The 18,740-nt window shown below is 56.3% G+C and overlaps 1 protein-coding gene across 1 annotated transcript in view; it reads left to right on the top strand.

Moving 5' to 3' along the window:
* Nucleotides 1-18,438, top strand: part of TMEM132D (transmembrane protein 132D) — a 549,620-nt gene extending 531,182 nt beyond the window's left edge. The window contains exons 8-11 of the mRNA XM_040620044.1: nucleotides 8,977-9,182; nucleotides 11,180-11,456; nucleotides 13,890-14,081; nucleotides 17,257-18,438. Coding sequence (XP_040475978.1) covers nucleotides 8,977-9,182; nucleotides 11,180-11,456; nucleotides 13,890-14,081; nucleotides 17,257-18,438 — 1,857 coding nt within the window. The remainder of the gene's footprint in view (nucleotides 1-8,976; nucleotides 9,183-11,179; nucleotides 11,457-13,889; nucleotides 14,082-17,256) is intronic.
* Nucleotides 18,439-18,740: the final 302 nt, after the last annotated feature.

Below are 18,740 nucleotides of genomic sequence, written 5' to 3'. Positions count from 1 at the left end.
GCGCAGGGTAAATTGAAGGAGTCCTTTGTGTTTGTTGGTGACTCTAGCAGGAGCTGTCCCCACCTGGGGAAGTCTGCTCACCGGGCTCCGCACAGAGCCACCGCGGCCGCACCTCTGTGCCAGCGCCCTGGGAGGGGCCCGGGCAGGCGGAGGGGGCTTCACCACGTTTCCTTGGAAGTCGTGCTCAAGTCAATGCCCTTTGAAATATGCATCATTCGTTATAAATTCACGTTTACTTTATATCCAGTTAGGGGTGTTAATTTTAATAAAATGTCTTGTAGGTGGGTTCGGTTATCTGTGGATCCCCTTTCGGGATTTTAAGAGAGCATCGCAGAATATTTGTCGGACGTTAGTGGTATGAGGACCCACAGGGTTGGAACTGCGGGATTAGGAAATTTGGGTTGGAACTGCGGGCTTAGGAAATTTGGTGCCGTACTGGAGTCAAGGTCAGGATTTCTTGCAAAGTGATTCTCACCTCTGTTTGTGCAACCGCTCTTCGTGGCATGTCCACTGCATGCCAGGCACTGTCCCGGGCCCTGAGGATGCTGAGAATCAGAGACAGGTCTTCCCCGCCATGCCACGTCGTCAGGACGGGCTCTCCGAGGCCGAGGAACGAGCAGCGGAGCCTCAGTAGGGCCCCCCACCAACAGCGGCAGGAAACTCCGCAGAGCGGGCCTCCTCCGTGGAGGCAGACGTGGTGCAGCAGCTCAGGGCTCCCAGGCAGGAGGAGGGGACACAGAGAAGCCCGCCAGCTCTTCCTGCTCCCCTCAGAAGTGACACACGTCACCTCCACTCCCACCGCCTCCATGGTTGGAGCTGTTTGCACGGACACACGACACCCCCGGAGGTGGGCAGTGTCAGGACTGGGGGGACCCGAGGAATAGAACAGGGGTCCATCTCCGGGGATGCTCAACCACCTCCCCACCCTGCAGACTTCTTCGGAAAGGACCTGGAAGTCACGCCGCACCTGGCGAAGGCATTCGCTTCCACCCTGCGTTGTGTCCCTGCGCGCAGCCGGGAGACAATGCGTATGGTTCATTCGAACAGAGAGAGTCTAATAGAGGTAATAGAGGGGACTGCTAACTAGATACAAAGTGCGAGGTCCCTACTGAAAGGGGGGATGGAGACCCGGGGGTGCCTTGGAGGCAGCATGATACAGCAGCTGTCCCTCCACGCCCTGTGAGAACAGAGACGATGTCCCCTCGCACAGGTCACTGCTCTGCTGGTGTGGGTCCCTCTGAATGTGAAGAGGGACCGTTGGGCATGGGACCCAGAGCTCTGAGGAGGGGGCCCTGGCTGGCGGCACCTTGTTCTGAGCAGCTGGGACCAGGTGGCTTCTGTGAGCGTCGGGAAGGGGGGGGTTCCCCAGACCAGCCGCTGCCCAGCAGCAGGGGAGGGCACTGGGGTGATGCCCTCGGGCCCCAGAAGGAAGCAGGTAGAGCCAGCCCTTCCTCCTCCAGCCTGGAGGCAGAGCCCAGAAGGGCACGGGGCGGCATCAGACCTCTGCTTTGCGGGGTCGCCCCACAGAGCCCAGCGGGCGGTGGGAGCTCCCGGACAGTGGCTGCCACGTTTGATTCCCCGTGGACCCATAGATGCATCTCCCGGGTCGCATTCCCACAAAGGGAACTCACTGTGCCGGGCTCTGGGGCTGCCGCTCTGAGTGTGGGGGAGACAGGCTCTGTGCCCCTCCGGGCTATGTCCCTGCAAGAGCTCCACGGACCATGAAGGGAAAACGGACACTCAGGCCCAAAAGGACACGTGTCCACTTCGTTCTGACCTTGGCTGCTCCTTCGGGGTCAAGAACATAGTGCGATCTGGAGGAGAAGGAAGAGGGAGATGCACATTTGGTAATTTCCAGAGCAGGCTGCTTGCTTCCGAGGACCATGAGGAGGTATTTTAAGAAAAGGCTGAGTGCAGGGGGTGCAGAATTCAACAGCTGCTGGCAGAACAGAAGTCAGTCCCCCTGGAGATGCTTTTCCCCAGGATTCCGGTTTTCCCTCCGTGTCTGTATTTTCGTCCATGTGTATCTGCACGTGATTAACGGGGAGCTGTTTCTCCAGCTGCCCCAGGAGACACGCGAGAGTCTCCGTGCACGTGGCTCTGGCCTGCCCACTGTACCGTGAGCAGGAGACCACGGTGATCCACGGCACTGGCCACATGCTGGGCTGTGTTGAGAACAAAGACAAGGGAGCATTCCCTGAGTGCCTTATTCCTTCCGACCCAGGGGAACACTGCAAGTGGGAACATAGGCTTGTGCAAAAGGGTTTGGTTTGAGTTTTAAAATAACAGAGCCTCCTGGGAACTTAAATTTAGGGTTTTAGAGGGAAAATTGGGCTATTACATACAGATGATTCTGAAGATGCCAGAGTACCCATGTTTGGTGTCATAGATAAGTGGCCCACGTGGGGCTGGGGAGGTGCCACTCGGATGCTCGTCCGGAAGGGGCTCTCCGCTATGCCCAGAAGCATGAGCGGCTGAGCTCCCTGGGTCCCTCAGCTCTGAGCTGAGCTGTACTGTTCCTCTGGCAGCCACGGTGGAAGGATATTGAAGATGGTGGCATGAGGCCCTGGCTGCCTGCACCCACACACGGCTACTCTCCTGGGCAGCCGGCCTTGGCCCCGGCCCCGGCCCCCTGGTGCACCTGGGAGGGGTACCACCATGTCTGCACTGGACTGGACAGCCCGTCCTGTGCCCCTCCCTGCTCCCTCCACAGGTGCTGCTGCCTGGTCAACCTTCTGTCTCGGGGTCCGCTCCTCAGAGAGCTCCGTGGTCACACTGCGTGGTGTCAGGGAGAAGAAGGCTGAGACGTCCCACATGCAAATCCCAGTGCTTTTCAGCCGTGCAAACCCGAACTGGTCACCCGATCGTGGGATGCCTCGGTTTCCTGCTCTGCACAGTGGGCCTCGTGAGAACCCCGTCGTGCTGGGTGACTGACAGGGATCACAAGTCCCTGCGTGTAAGCCCTTGGGAGGGAGCTGGTAGAGCCGTCCTGGGCGCCCACTCTCACCACCGCCGTGTGAAGCCCCACAGGGTGCTGCGGACCCCCTGCACATAGACCGTCTCCAACCACGGTGGGAAAACCAGCTCTAGGGACGGGCTCAGGCCGCATAAGGAGATACCACAGCCCAGGGCTTACACAACCGTCGTTGAGTTTCCTACAATTCTGGGGCTGGAAGTGCAAGGTCAGGGTGCCGGCTTTCTCCTGAGGCCACTGTCCTTGGGGACGGCCACCTCCTCCCTGTGCCCACATGTGGTCCTCCCTCTGCATGTGAGTCCCCCTGGGCCTCTGCATGTCCTGGTTTCTCCCCACCACCAAACGCCACATCTCATCACCTCTTTCAACGCCCTGTCTGCAAATTCAGTCCCATCCTGAGGTCCTGGGAGCCACGGCTTCCACAGAGGGACTTGGAGGGCACGTGGGTGAGCCCCGTCAGGTGTCTGATGCACAGTCAGCTCACTCCCTCTGTACACTGACCACCGCGGCTCTTCGTCCTCCCATGTGTTCACTGAAAACATGCTTGTCCCTTGGCAGAAGCCTGTCTTCTTTGCATTAACAGATGCCAATGGGGTCGGTTGCTTTCCGATAGATTAGCCGAGCCTGATAGGCTAGGTAAAGTTGTCTTCTAGTCAGTTAGCCCAGGGGAACACATCCCTCTTGGCTATGGGACACTGTGCCTCAGTTTCTTCTCTGGAACATGGGACAGTAGTACCTACCCAACAGTCGTATGTGGAGGACTATGTGGAATTAGGTATTAGATGCTCAGCGTAGGGGTCTTGCATGTAACAAACAGCAACAATTAGACTGCGTCTGTTGCCGCAACTATTAACAGTTTGAGTTTTGTCCGGGATAAAGACTAATCTCAAATACGTAATACCTAGCTTGAGAATTGGAAGGGAAAGAGAAAATATCAGAGAACATAGATGTTACCATGAATGTTGGTGATATTTAAATAAGATTTGAACTCTTACCGCGTTCACAAAGAAAAGAGGAACGGCATTAAATTCACACAAGTGGTGGATAGTGCACAGTGGAGTCAGAATTATTGAAGATACCTCACGACGGCAGAGTGTGGCTGGCTGGAGGCAGAGTCTGAAAGAGGGTCCAGTCCCCCCAGATGGGTCCCTCACACCTTCAGGACTGGGCAGGGTCATTCAGAAGGAACGGGCAGGTCTTGTCCACTCATCTGGACCCATCCGTGTGTCCATTCATCTGCGACGGTCTGAGAGAGGGAGGGGAACATGGGGGCCCAGGAATGGGACAAGTCCCACCCATCTGGCTATTGCAGGGACCGCTGGATGTGAGTGGACGCAGGTGGGCTCTGGGGGGACCCAGCAGGTGTCTTCCCAACTCAGGGTGGGCCCAGCTTTCGGTCAGGTTACCTGGGGCCAAGCATGGGCCAGCACCTTATGCAGGAGGCTCAGTGAGGAACGCCCCAGGGGTCAGGCCTGTAAGCGGGGGACAGAGCAGGGAGAGCCATGCCTGGGTTAGTCTCCAGTGGCCACTGTGACAAATGACCATGAGCTTGCTGTCCTAAAGCAACAAGAATGCTTTCCCTATGGTTCTGGAGGCCAGAAGCCTGAATGATGCCCCCTCTGGGGCCCCAGGGAGGATCTTCTCCTGCTTCTTGGAGGGGCTGCTGGCAGCCGGCACTCCTGCCCGTCTGGCCACGTCCCTGCCACGTTGTCAGCTTCACCTACATGAGGCCTCCTCCTCTTCTGTCTGCCAGGTCTCCCTCTGCGTCTCTCTTACAAGGACGCTGATTGAATTTGCAGCTTACCCCCATATCCAGGATAATCTCATCTCAAAATCTTTAACTGAATGACATCTGCCATGTGAGGCCCCCTCCCTCTCTTCTGTCTCTCCCTCTCCCTCCCTCTCTCTGGGGTATTTTCACACCACAGCCCCCTGTTTCTGCTTCCCCCGGACAGGCTGGCCCGTACTCGGAAGCAACGAGGGGCGGGGAGAGCAAGCAGGGCGGCAGCCCCCCGACTTGCAGCCTGAGTGGAGTCACAGGCAGAGAAAGAACTCTGACACTCCCAGCCTGAGGGCCCCTCCCCCTGCGAAGATGGCAACAAGCAGGGCCCCGGGGTGCTCTGGTCCCAAACCGTGCGAGTGTGAGCATCAGGACCCCCAGGCAGGTGTCCTGCCCCCCAACTCCCCAGCATTTAGTCTCTGGACACCCCCTTTCATTCACTGGCAGAGTCCTTCCTGTGTGGGACCTCACTGTATCCTCAGATCCCCTCCAGCCTCCCCAAAGCCTCCTCGGAGGGGAAGCCTGCAAGGCCGCGGGTCACTCATCCCTGATTTTCATCTACTTCCTCTGCACGCCGTTTCCATCATTAGAGAGCCATTAGCATGAGGCGGTGTGGGGGGAAGGGGTCCCCTAAGTTGGGCATTAGGGAAAGATGCTTGTTATAACCAAGACCTCTGGCCCCCGGGGCAGACCCCAGTTACATTCCTGGCTCATTTTGTGTTTTCAGGAGTTAAGATCTTCCCAGCCCCCCTCATTATTTCATCTGCCTTTGTGGGTCTTATTCACCCTGCCACAGCCCACGAAATCTGTGAATTTGGTGCATTATTTTCTACTAATACAATCATCAGGACATGTCAGTGCATGTGGCCGGGTGGGGATAGCTTAGCTAACATGAAGGAACGTAACCTGGGGTTATCAGTGACTTCAAACGAGACAGCTGTGCTTGCCACCCAGGCTGCCTGCTGCCTGTCCCCGTGGCTTTGTGGGGGACTCTGCACTCAGGGGCGCAGGCTGCTGGGCTCCCAGGCTGGGGTCACCACCACCAGCACTGCCAGCACCACGGAGAGGGACGGGAAGGTCCCTCTTGGGAAATTAAGTGTTCCCATGAGGAGGTAACACGTGGCTCCTGCTCACAACTTGTTGTCAAGATGGTCCCGTCCCTGTCCAACAACACGTGAGCTAGGACAGTCCCACTGTGCACCCGAACAAGGGTCAGACGCTGCTGGCAAGCCATCGTGCTCCTGCCACGTGCAGACTCCGGCCGTGCACGGAAACCCAGAGAGTCACAGACCCTGCGTCAGACACAGTTTGTGCTTTTATTACTTGCCATAAACACTTCGTGCGTGTCCATACGCACACATGCATGTGAGCACATGCATGCACACAGTACACACATGCACACACACTGCACACATACGCTGCACACGTGCACGAGAACACGCACATGCATGCACCCGCACATACACACCCGCGCACCCACATGTGCACACATGTACGCAATCATGCACATGTTTGCACTCACGAACACTAACACACACATATGTGCACCTGCACACATGCACACACCACACATGAACCCAAACGTGCACATGTGTGCGCCCACACATGCACACTAACACATGCACATGTGCACCCTGCACATGTGCACACGGCCATACACACATGCACATACATGCACATACCATGCATGCACACGGACATGAGCACACGCACGTGCATACCTCTACCTCAGGGCCCCGCCCGGTATTGCAGTCCCCCCCAAAGGCGCTGCGGCTCCACCCGCCCCTCAAAGGACACTGCTTAGGTGTGAAGTCCTGCCTCCCCTCCTCCTTTTACCAATGTCTAGCTCCTCCTTTTTCTTATTACTTTGAAGAACAAACACTGAATTTCAAAGCAAAACAAAACACGACACGAAGACTTCGCTCTATATTCACAGCCTACCCCAGCACCTGCTCTGCTCTGCCTTCCCGGGGGGGGATCGAGGTGGCAGGTGTGCCTAAGATGCTGTTTTACCTCCTTCTCCTAGAGCACCTCCTTCAACGAGAGGCCCAGAAAGTTACATCCATGAAACAGCCCACGGCCCTGAAAACCAGTCTTACAAGCCTGACCTCCCTCCTTCCTCCTCCTCTGCCCGTCCTCATCCTCCTTCTCCCTCCCTCCACCTCCCCCTTCTTCTCCTTCCCCAAGTCAGTGACAATTCAGCCTGATTTTCTGGAAGACTTGAAAGAGAAAAAACCTGAGATTACGGGCCGACGGCAAGGAGAGCTGTGGCCAGGCCACAGTGGTGACAAAGCCGCCGGAGCCGTTCCATTCGGCCTTTCAATCAGATTTAAGTGCTTTTGCTATTGGCAGACATTTAGGATGACAGCCTCCTGTGACTCATCAACGGGCCTGAGTCCACGTTTCTCTCCAGAGTTATTACTGATCATCCCCGGACGCCGAGCCTCTCAGCGCCTCTTTGTGTGTTTTGTATCCTGGCTGCCTAACCGTGGAGATGAAAGGGGCCTTCATTGGAAATGCTTTTTATGATGTGGGAACAATCTGATAATTTCAGCTTTGCTTTCTTCACGCCCCTCCGAGTGCTGGGGGGAGGAGTGCATCCTCTGCAAATCGAGCCCGCAGGGACCGTTCAGGCAGGGATGCGGCACCTGCAGGAGGAGGCAGTGGGGGGCCTGGCTGGGAGTCTGGGCTTTGCGTTTCCAGCTGTGCATCCCCAGGAAGTGTTACCGAACGTCTCGGGGCCTCAGACTGACCATCCGGGAACCGAGGGCAAAACCCCCTGCCTCCTGGGTGCTTGCACACGCTGAGACTACACGTGTCACGCTCAGCTGACAGTCCAGGCACGTGGTAAGTGCTTGGTGAACACGGGTGCTCCCTCCACGCTCACTTCGGGCTTGTGCCCGTGTCCAAGAGCCACCAGAACACACCAGCACACGCCTGGGCTCCACATGGAGCATTCTGAAGGGCAGGGGCCAGAAAGCAGTTTCGGCAACCCGAGGAGCAGAGGTGCGTGGCTGCCCTCCCTCCCAAGGCTCGAGGGGGAGGTGCGTCATTGCTTTTTCAAGCTTCTGGAGGTGCCTTCGTCCTGTCCTGCATCATCAGAGCCAGGAGTGTGGCGTCCCGCTTGGCTGGTCTTCCTCTGCCACAGCCGCCAATCTCCTTCCACTTCCCTCTTGTGAGGACGCTCAGATGATACTGGGGGCCCGCTCAGACAACCCTCAATTATCTGCCCATCTCAACATCCTTAACCAAACCACATCTGCAAAGTCCCTTTGCTGCCAGAAAAGGTCGCACTGACAGGTTCCGGGGACTCAGGACCTGACATCTTTGGGGCCATGAATTAGCCTAGCATACTTACCCAGTTCTCGTTCAGGATGAGAAGGAATGCCCCTGGATTGCTGGAAAACAGAGACAAAAGGAGGCGGTTCCTCCACCAAACTTGGTTCTTCTCTCAGACGCCAACAGGGAGGAGCAGTCTTCTATGGGGCAGGAGCTGTGACCATGGGGAAGTGCCCGGTCTCGGGCTGCTCGGAGGACGGCATGAGCTAATATGTGCCTCTGTCTCCCTGTCTGGGGTGCAGAGCCCAGACACGGACTTAACCGGGGAGGGAGGAGGGTGGGAGTTGAGGCAAGATAGGGCACACAGAAGAAGACACACCAGGTAGTGCCCCCGCTGGGCAAGTGGGGAGAAATCCCATGGGACTCAGTAAGGAACCATGAAGAGTATAGGTCACATCCACCCCCACAACTGAGATGGGAGGTTCTCTGCAGAAATCCATATGGGAGCAAAAGAACACACGATGCTCAGATGAGAGAAGCTGAGCAGGGTTATTTCCATGAAACTAGCCTCAGCCTGCCCTGCAGGAGGCCCTCGGGGGGGTAGCTGTGCACACAGTGTCCCTCCTCCAGGCACACCAGAGGTCAGCAGGCCAAGAGGCTGAGGGCACGGCTCCTGACACCTAAGGGCCATCTGCCAGAGGAAGTGCTGCATGCCTGCGGTGCCTGGGGGGGGGGGGTCTGTGTGCAAACTGGAAGAAGGGGTCCCAGGAGAAGCGGTCAGACAGCCACAGCATCTGCCTCAGCCGAAAGCAGAGAGCAGTGTCCACTGTAGGGCTCATCCCTCAAAGAGCGAGGGCACTTCCCCTCACCTCCTCCACCATCTCTGCTGTTCTGCCCGGTGGGGTACCCTAAGGTCTCACCGCCCTCCCATCTCCTCTTCCAGGTGTCTGACAGATGTGACTACGTCTTCGTCAATGGGAAGGAAATGAAAGGCAAGGTGAACGTGGTGGTGAACTTCACCTACCAGCACCTGAGCAGCCCCCTGGAGATGACCGTGTGGGTGCCCCGGCTCCCGCTGCAGATCGAGGTCTCGGACACTGAGCTCAACCAGATCAAGGGCTGGAGGGTGCCCATCATCTCCAACAAAAGGTGGGTGTGCTTGTCACAACTCCGTATCAGAGACCCGAGTCGAATATGCTTCCACTAAAAACGCATACTTGCCAGGTAGCTGACTCCAGGCATGACTGGATCCAGGGATTCAAATGGCACCTAGGACGCAGTCTGTCCCCACCTCTGGGGCTGGCTTGCTGTGTGTTGGCTCGTCCTCTACCAGCTTTTCTCATGGAGTTGCAGACTTGCAGAAAGCGCATCCTCTCTTCCCCAGTGGTTCCAGCAGAGGTCCCGGAGTTACATGACCCTTGCTTGGGCTGTGTGCCTGTGCCCGATGCAGTCACTGTGTCGAGGACATAGAGCACACTGTCTGTCCAGTGAGACCTTAGCGCAGTCCCCTGGCGGGAGCCAGCCACCCAAAAGAGGTCAACCCCACTGGAACTTAAGGGTCAATACCAGAAGGGACCAGTGGATTCTGGGAAGGCACGAAGGACAGAGGTCCCCTAGAGAGACCTGGGAGCAGGCTCTGGCTGACCTGGGCAGCTGCTCCGTGCCCCCAGCCCAGAAGCTCTGAGATTGCTTGGTCTCAGGGAGGTGAAGTAAGAAACCTGTCACCCGTGTGCCTGATCCTTTACTCTGAGGTGTCTGCTAGAGGGACAGGTGTCCTTTATCCACACAGGCCACCAGGTACCAGGGGAGTAGCAAGAGGTCAGCCTCTTTGTTCAGAGAATCTGTCATCTTGGAGAAACCCATGACCGAGGACCGCATGCCAGCCACCTGCTGAAAGTCGCAAGTGAGCACATGCGGAATTAGACAAGGGAGCACTCCTGGTGTCTATGCTCAGCAGGGAGGACAGCTGGCACTCTTGTGCCCTGGGGTAGGGGACAGCTTCGAGAATGCAGGCTGTGGGTCCCACGTGTGGTTGGAAGATGGTTTCGGCAATGACCCTCTCCTTAGTGGTGGGGGCCTCCGCCACTGAGCTGGCGGGACCCTCTCCTTAGCTGCGGGGTCTCGGCCGCTGAGCTGGCGGGGTGGGGCTAGGAGTGGTTATTGAGGCTGCAGGGCGGGCAGCTGATGGTAGGACGTGCCGCAGGACTGGCTGAGTCTGATGGTGGCACATCGCAGTGTCACGGCTGTCCAGCTCAGTTCCGCCCACAGAACCAGGCTGATGCTCAGATGGAGACTGTGATGTGCCAGAAAGGGCTGGCTGGACGGAAGGCGTCAGACACGAGAGGAGCCCTGACATATGCCCCCGAGCCAAGCCATCCCGGTCCTTTCTGTGCTTACCGTCACATTACCTTGAGTTTGACACTGACCCCTTGAGTGCTGGTTTATGGGGCTATGGGGGTCATCCACAGCCCTATCAGATTACTCACTCATGCTGCACAGTGAAATGACGAGTCCCCAAACTTAGGGGCTTAACGAAGACGCGTACGATCTCACAGTGACGGTCTCACCATATCTCCAGATCGGGCACGCAGGCATGGCTTAGCGGGGTCTCTCACAGACGCCAGTCTGGAGCTCGGGTGGGGAGGCCTCCGCCTCTAAGCCCACGTGCTGGTCGGCAGCCCTGGTTCCTCGTTGGCTGTTGCTCTAGCATATGGGAAGCTCTGTGGGGCTGCTCACAGCGCGGAGGCGTGTTTCCTCAGAGCAAGCAAGAGAAGAACCAAGGAAAGACTACCAGGCAAGACAGATGTCACAGTCTTTCTTAAAGCTGAATCCTGGACGTGACATCCCCTAACTTTGGCTGTAATCTTGCCCTGGAAGAAGGTTACCAGGCGCAGCTCGCACTCAAAGGGTGGGGATTCCGCCAAGTGCATTCCGGGAGGTGGGGCTCTGGCGACACCTCCAAGCTCTGCTGACCACACCAGCCCCTTCTGATGGTCAGGACCCGTGTCACACCTGTGGTCAGGTATTTGGGGTATCACCTGTGTTCTCTCTGAGCCCCACCAGGCTGGGCTCACTGCCTGCTCGCCTTTGCAGCCCCTGCTGTTGGCCCAAGTCAGTACCGATAACCTGACCTGACCATTTGACAGGCCAGTTCGGGACAGTGAGGAAGAGGAGGACGACGACAGGAGGGGGGGTCGCGGCTGCACACTCCAGTACCAGCACGCCATGGTGCGGGTCCTGACGCAGTTCGTGGCTGAGGCGGCGGACCGTGGCGGGCACCTGGCCCACCTGCTGGGCTCAGACTGGCAGGTGGACATCACGGAGCTGGTGAATGACTTCATGCAGGTGGAGGAGCCCCGCATCGCCAGGCTGCACGGGGGACAAGTCCTGATCGGCCAGGAGCTTGGGATGACCACCATTCAGGTAAGCAGCCCCAGGGCAAGGACCCTCTATGTCCCTGCTTCTTCTCCGCCCAGATGAGGATTGTTTGTCATTGCTTAGGACATCTATTTCTAGAGCGACCCAAACTGTCGCCTAAATAATGTAAGTGTAAGGATGTGACAAGAGTCTTGAATTCCTCACTTCCTGCATTTGACAAGCGCTGGACGGCTCCTCTGGATGGGTCATGTTTGAAAGCCCAGTACACCGTCTGTCTCCACGCCATGCTGGGTGTTAGGGTCGTGAGGAGAAGGCTCTGGGCATGAGCTGGCCTCCTGGGAGCCGTGGGCATGGGCACGGCCAGCAGCTTCTCGCTGAGCCCTCTGCCCCACTGACCATCATCGCGTGTCACAGCGTTCCATCCCGCCACGATGCCATGCTGCCTCAAGCCCTACCCCAGGCCCCGTGAAAACAGGGCGTCTCAGAAACGAGCCGAGGAGAGAAGCAAAGTTATTATGCCGCTCACGGTCTTGGGGTCACCCGCAGCTGGAAACGGATGGAGGAGGACCAGGGTGCAACACCGGGTTTTAGAACAGACACTCCCCAAAAATGCTGTTCCAGGAGGCCCCCTGGGTTGAGTCATCTACCTCCTGTCTTCAAAGAAATATGATTGTTCAGTAGCTGCCCCCGATGGGGCTACTAGCCTGTCAGTGGGATTTCTGACACAGCCGTGTGCGAGGAAGCCTTGTCAGTGAAAGTATTGGATTAAGCAAGATTTAAAGCATATCCGCTCTGGAAAATTGGCTAGTATTTAAAAGAGATCATTTTACTCAAGGAGGAAAATAGATGGGTATGAAGTGACCCAGGGGTCGCATGCTCCAATGACCTCTAAGACCGGAGAAGGTAACAGTGAGCAAAGCAGGCTGGGCGTGAGCTGGAAGGCAGCAGCTCACTTGGACCCCAAGTGCTGGGAACACAATAGGGGCCAGTGAGGAGTGCGGCGAGGGCGGGGCTGCCAAAGGAAATGAAAATCTAGCACGCTCAGATCTTGCAACTTTTCCGGAAAAGCAAGAACTCTTTTGTATGAAATCCTCTGATTTTTTTAAAGGGTGGCCATTAATTCCATTTTAAAGTTTTATTTACATCAAACAAAACCTATCTGCCCCCTAGACAAGAGCTTGAAAGCTCCATGATTGACTTTTAGTTGGAAGATCTAAACCAAAGAGCTAAATTCCAACCATCTGTCCACAGGCTAGACTGACGCCTGGGGACGGGAACCAGGGGCGGCATTAACCACTGTGCCCGTGTGCTGGCATAGGCCAGGGCTTAGGGCCGGGGACATGGGCCGGCTTCCCACGCATTCAGCGCGGACACTGTCCTGGTGGGGCAGCGAGTCCTGAAATCCTTTGCTTTATTCCCACTGAGTCCTCCTGAGCTATAAAGCTGCTTGTCTGCTTCCTTCTGGGGACCCGTAACTCACGCTCACTGCCATTCAAATTGTGCAGACCAGACTCAGAGACCGAAGGTGGTATTTGGATAGAATTATGGAGCTCGATACACAAATATCAGGGGTCCTGGGAAAACTGCCATCTCGACATACGTCTTCATAAATATCATACCTCCTGGCAGAGAGAAGCATGTCAGGAACGTGGGTTAAAGGAAGCTGGAAGCCGTGTCATCCAGGGTTAAGGCTGAGGGTTCGTGGGGAGCAAAGTCAACCCTTCAAACTTGAGTGAGGGGTGAGCGGGACAGGGATTCCACAAAAGTAGGATTTCCTCTGCAGGGTCTAAATGGAGCGTAAGCTTGGTTTCCCCGGGATGCCACGGTGTCCGCAGGAGCAGTGAGACTCTGGGATGTTGGCACCGATGGTATAGACTCGCAGCTCTGTTTCCTGGGGATGCAAGCTGATCTCCCAGATGCTCAGTGTTTCCCAAGGTATGGGTTCCCACGTGTGCTGTCGTGACACACGGGTGACTCAGGTGACACGTGGACTAGAGGTCTCCCCTCAGCCACACACGTGTGTGAGAGAAACACGTAAATACGTAACTAGCACATCAAAATCATTTTTCCTTGCTGCTGTGAAGTTTCTTAAACCAATTATTTAAGTAAAATAATTTTAAATAAAATACGCACATGCACAAATACTAGAAAATGGTTGTGCAGTACGAGAGTCATGCAGTTAGCCCTCAGTGAATGACAGTGTTAATTCCTCCTCTGCCTGGGGGGTCCTGGGGTCATCTGTAGAGTGGGGTGGGGCGTCAGGTCCCCCCGTCTGCTGCCAGACACCGTCTTGCTGTTGCTTTAAAAATACATCATATCTTCACAAGAGATACGTTTTTGGAAGAAGACATGAGTGGGAAAGACCCGTTTCTGTTCGTTCTGACTCATTCATCTGGCTCTACGAGCATCATTTGTGCCATGGGAGGAAACTCTGGGACCACAGAAAGCTTTTCCTTCCATGTTGGTTCTGCCTTTCAGATCCTGTCGCCTCTGTCAGATGCCATCTTGGCAGAAAAGACCATCACCGTGCTGGATGAGAAGGTGACCATCACGGACCTCGGGGTCCAGCTGGTGACAGGGCTGTCACTCTCCCTGCAGCTCAGCCCCGGGAGCAACAGGGCGATCTTTGCCACTGCGGTGGCTCAAGAGCTTCTGCAAAGGCCCAGACAGGTATGGAGGTGGGGCTGGGGTCACACAGCAGGTGGTCACACAGCAGGTAGGTCAGACAGCAGGTGGGCCAGACAGCAGGTGGGTCAGGCATCTGGAGGAGTCACACGTGGGGCCAGGTCACATGTCAGGTGGGGTTATTCAATGAGCGGGTCACACATCATGCGAGGTCAGTGGAGTGGGGTGAGTTCACACATTAGATCAGGCTATCCGTCTGGTGGAGTCACTAATCGGGGGTCCCACAGAACAGTGGGATCCCATGTCATGGGTCTCTCAGCCTGGAAAGGGGTTTGAGAGGCAGGCAACTCTCTGGCTCATGCTTCCTAGCTCCCCTAAACAGAACAGCAAGAAAAAAAAAAAGGTTGCCCAGGGTCAAGGATCATAGGCCACCAGGAGATGAGGGACTGGACAAGGACTCCACTCCATTAACCACAGTGCCGGAGTCACCTGGGCCATCTCACACTCTTCCACTGCCCCCGCAGCCCCGGGGGGGTGGAGGGGCCTCCGGGGAGGTGCCCACAGGCTGCTGCCGTGTCCCTGAAAGGAAAGTGGGGTAGCAGGTCTGGGGCGTTGGGAGGTTGAGTCACTCTCGCCAGGCTTACGGTTTAGCTCAGGATGGAAGTGAGGACCCCACGGGGATGTCCGCCAGCATCGCCCTTCTCTGAACGGGACACCATGCGCCGACGCTGACCTGTGTGTGTTTGTGTGTGGATGCGATGGTCCCCGACGGGCGCTGGAGATAGGACATGCGCAACTGTTACATGTGCTCCTCCCTCATTAGAGGAGAGTAAGCTTTATTTTTTAGAGGGAATGTGGAGGCTTGGGTGAACCTTGCTGAGCAACAAGACAGTGGCCTCCAGCTGCTGATTCTTGATTCTCTCTGCGCCTCGTGAAGCGGGACCGTCCTCCCGCGGGGCTGCTGGAGGGCCTCCAGCCCAGGTGGGGGGTTTCCTGGCAGCTTCCCTTCTGGGGGGGAATGGTTCCTGGCAGGTGTCCCCTTGGCACCCCCTCCCCCAGCACTGCTGAGGCTGCAACCGTGCTCTGAGCTGAGCCGGACTCGTCCCAGGACACACACAACCCTCCTGTTCCCCAGCCTGCACCTGTCCCTCAGCGCTCCGCGGCCTGTGTTCGCTTACGCTTCTGCCTCTTTGCCATGGCCTTTGGGTGCAGAGGCTTGGATTATAAAACCCTTGAACGTGGATGATTCCAGTAAGAGATATGAATTCTTGCCAAAGACAAGCCTCCTTTTTCTCAGGACGGGATGCCAGCCAGGAGGCAAGGCACAGATAACAAAGGAGAAATAACCTGGGGCTGATTTCTGTCTTCATGGGGTGATAAAACCAGGGGACCACCAGCCGGGAGTTAAGGAAGCAATAAGACACAGTTAGAATAAGGCCAAAGAGCTGATCCATTTGCGACATGCAGAGCTGAACACGCTCCCCTGCGGGCAGCTCCGTGCTTGGTCTGGATGGCCCTTAGTCCCTGCGTGCACTTGGCTCTGACATTTCAGTCTCAAGAAATCCAATGGCATTTGAGTTTCCTGCTCCGATTTCCTGGCAGATTGGAAGAGCCTGGTGAGTCAGTGTCACGTCCAGGGGCTCTTGGGCTGTGTCTTGGCAGCGTTCTGCAATTAGCGGCTGGTCGAAGCCAACGCCTGACAGTAGCCGTATTTCATGGCGGGGCTGAAGGAGGAGCAGAAGCTCCCTTCCAGTCACATTCCTCCTTCCAGACACCAAACAGCACCGGGGTAAACCTGGCTCCGGTCATGCTCAGGGGCTCTTTAGTTGCCAGAAAGAGAAATCCAGTCAAGCGAGCTTGAACATGAGGGATCTGTTACAGAACTAGGGGCTCCCCCAGACCCCAGTTGTGGGAACTCGGGAGAGGCAGGGTCCCGGCAGTCTCTCCAGCCCACACTCCCTGCCCTGTGCCTTCCTTCTGCTGAATTTCTTTTTCTTTCCCTGTACTAATGCTGGGCTCAAGCATTTGCTTATCCCTGATCCATTGTGGTGGCTCCAAGGTGGGCTCCACCCCCCAGTTTTATGTGAGTCCTCACGCATCTTCCTGCAGCTCAGGCTTCCACCCTGTCTGTCTTATTTCAAATTTGAGAGAGAGAGAGAGAGAGCGATTCACTGGCTCAGAGCTGCTGAGATGAACGGCTCTAAAGGCCACCTTGTGCCCCCTTGTCCCCAGTCCAGTCCACTGTGGCGCCGTGGCCGGGTGTGCGGGGGCATGTGTCTCTCCAAGCTAGTCATCTTTCTGGGCTTGGGTGGAACAGGTTCTCTGAGATCTGGGGGAGGGAGGGAACAACGGGCCCACCAGTTCGCGGTCCAGCACAATGACCTCTTCCTTGAAATTAGAGGCTCACATTCGATCAGAGAGTATCTCCTCCATTACGGTCCGCCTGGTCCAACCAGTGCCAAGGAGGGTTGATCCAAAGCAACAAAGCAAAAAGGCAAGAGATGGAGATATGCGCAGACCTTGGCCCTGGCCACCCCCTGGTCTCCCCGTCTCCCCCGCCGGTTGAGGGGACAGAGGGTGGCAGACACAGTCCATGTAGAGTGCATGTGTCCCTGGCTGGTGTAACTCCCTGTCTCCGAGTCAACACTGTGTCTGGAAACTCGTACAAACCTACCCCCGTAGACCCAGACGCAGCAGGAGCAACGCCAGCAAAGCCTGCGGCACGTCTGGTGCCCCTGTCCGGACCAGGTGCTGTAATCTCCATTGTGAGTAACGAGCGGAGACTGAGGATGAAAGCAGCTTAAAAGTAATGTCATGAATATTTTCCCCTGAAATGTGTGACACTTGTAAATGATTCCACTAAGCAGGCACACCCTTTGACGTGCAATTTGCGGCTGCACAGAAACAGACCTTGCACCCCTAAAAGCCCCGTCTTTCTTTCGACCCCTCGGGGAAGAAAAGCAGATCTTCTAATGGGGCATTTAGCATGGGCCCCACTTCACTCTCATGTCAAGGCCGTGCTTGTGTTCTTTGGTTTTCCACCTCCAAAAGCACTGGTTTTCTTCCATGACCCTCGTGCGTCCGGCCTCTTATCCTTGCTCTGCTGAAAAGGCGTTCCTTTGTTCTTGTCGTATGATTTTCGCCACGAATGTCTACTGCACAAAGACCTGGTGTCCTTGAGCCCTGGGGCCCGTGCTCATTGACTTATTTTATTCAACAGGAAGCGGCCATCAGTTGCTGGGTCCAGTTCAGTGATGGTTCCATCACACCCTTGGATATCTACGACGGGAAAGACTTCTCCTTGATGACCACCTCCCTGGACGAGAAGGTGGTCTCCATCCACCAAGACCCCAAATTCAAGTGGCCTATCATCGCTGCGGAAGCCGAAGGGCAGGGTGCTCTGGTAAAGGTCGAAATGGTCATCAGCGAATTGTGCCAGAAATCCAAGCGGAAGAGCGTGCTGGCCGTGGGAACAGCCAACATCAAAGTTAAGTTTGGCCAAAATGACGCGAACCCCACCACCAGCGACAGCAGACACACTGGGGCAGGAGTTCACCTGGAAAATAACGTCAGCGACAGAAGACCCAAAAAACCCTTGCAAGAGTGGGGGAGTCAGGGGGGACAGTACTACAGCAGTTCTTCCATGGGCCTCATGGAAGGAAGAGGGTCCACGACAGAGAGGTCAACCTTCCAGAGAAAGAACGGCCGAGGAAGCCTTCTGGATGATGACAGCCACCTGCAGACCATCCCCATCGACCTCACCAGCTTCCCAACCCAGGGGGACCTGCCCAGAAGCGACGGGGAAGCGGACGAGAGTGGCCTCGCGCAGGCATCCAAAGGGCTGAGCGACTTGGAGATCGGCATGTACGCTCTGTTGGGGGTCTTCTGCCTGGCCATTTTGGTCTTCCTGATAAACTGTGTGGCCTTTGCACTGAAATACAGGCACAAACAGGTTCCCTTCGAGGAGCAGGAAGGTCTGAGTCACTCCCACGACTGGGTCGGGTTGAGCCACCGCTCCGAACTGCTGGAGAACCACGTCAACTTCGCGTCCTGCCAGGAGCAGATCACCGCCATTGACAGGGGCATGGATTTCGAAGAGAGTAAGTATCTCCTCCTCGGCACAGACTCCCAGAAGAGCATCAACGGGCCGCTGTTCCAGTGTTCGGGCCCCACCGCTGCAGACGGGAAGGATCAGAAGAGCGAGCCCCCGACGTCCCCTACCTCAAAAAGGAAAAGAGTAAAATTTACCACCTTCACCACCATCCCCTCGGATGAAGGATGCCCCACCGTGAACTCTATACTGACCGGCAGTGAGGACATGAGCTGGGTCTGCCAGGATCTGGACCCCGGGGAAAGCAGACAGCCCCACGGCTACATGGAAAGCTTACGCGAGGATGTGTAAGCCAGAAGCTCACGGACACGGGTTCTCGCTCACCTCTCAGCCTTTAATTTGGGGATGTGCGGCAAGGGCACCCCCGGGAAAGGAGTGAAGTGACAGGACAGGATAAGAGCACCCCTATCAGCACAGCCCCGGCAGACGGCGCCGGCTCGGCTGGGGTGGCCCCACGTCGGGATCGAGGCTCACATTCCGGCATCCGGTGTCTCGGCCAGCATTAAGGGGCGGATTGTGCATGGCACGATTTGTAAAACTTGGAAGAAAAATGAGTTCTGAATCACAGAGCTTCTGAGAGGTCCTGGGAAGAG

The sequence above is a fragment of the Ursus maritimus genome, unplaced genomic scaffold (genome assembly GCF_017311325.1).
Source record: "Ursus maritimus isolate PB19 unplaced genomic scaffold, ASM1731132v1 scaffold_33, whole genome shotgun sequence".
Lineage (NCBI taxonomy): Eukaryota > Metazoa > Chordata > Mammalia > Carnivora > Ursidae > Ursus > Ursus maritimus.
The sequence above is the reverse complement of the archived record's forward strand: the minus strand, read 5'-3'. Positions and strand labels throughout refer to the sequence as shown.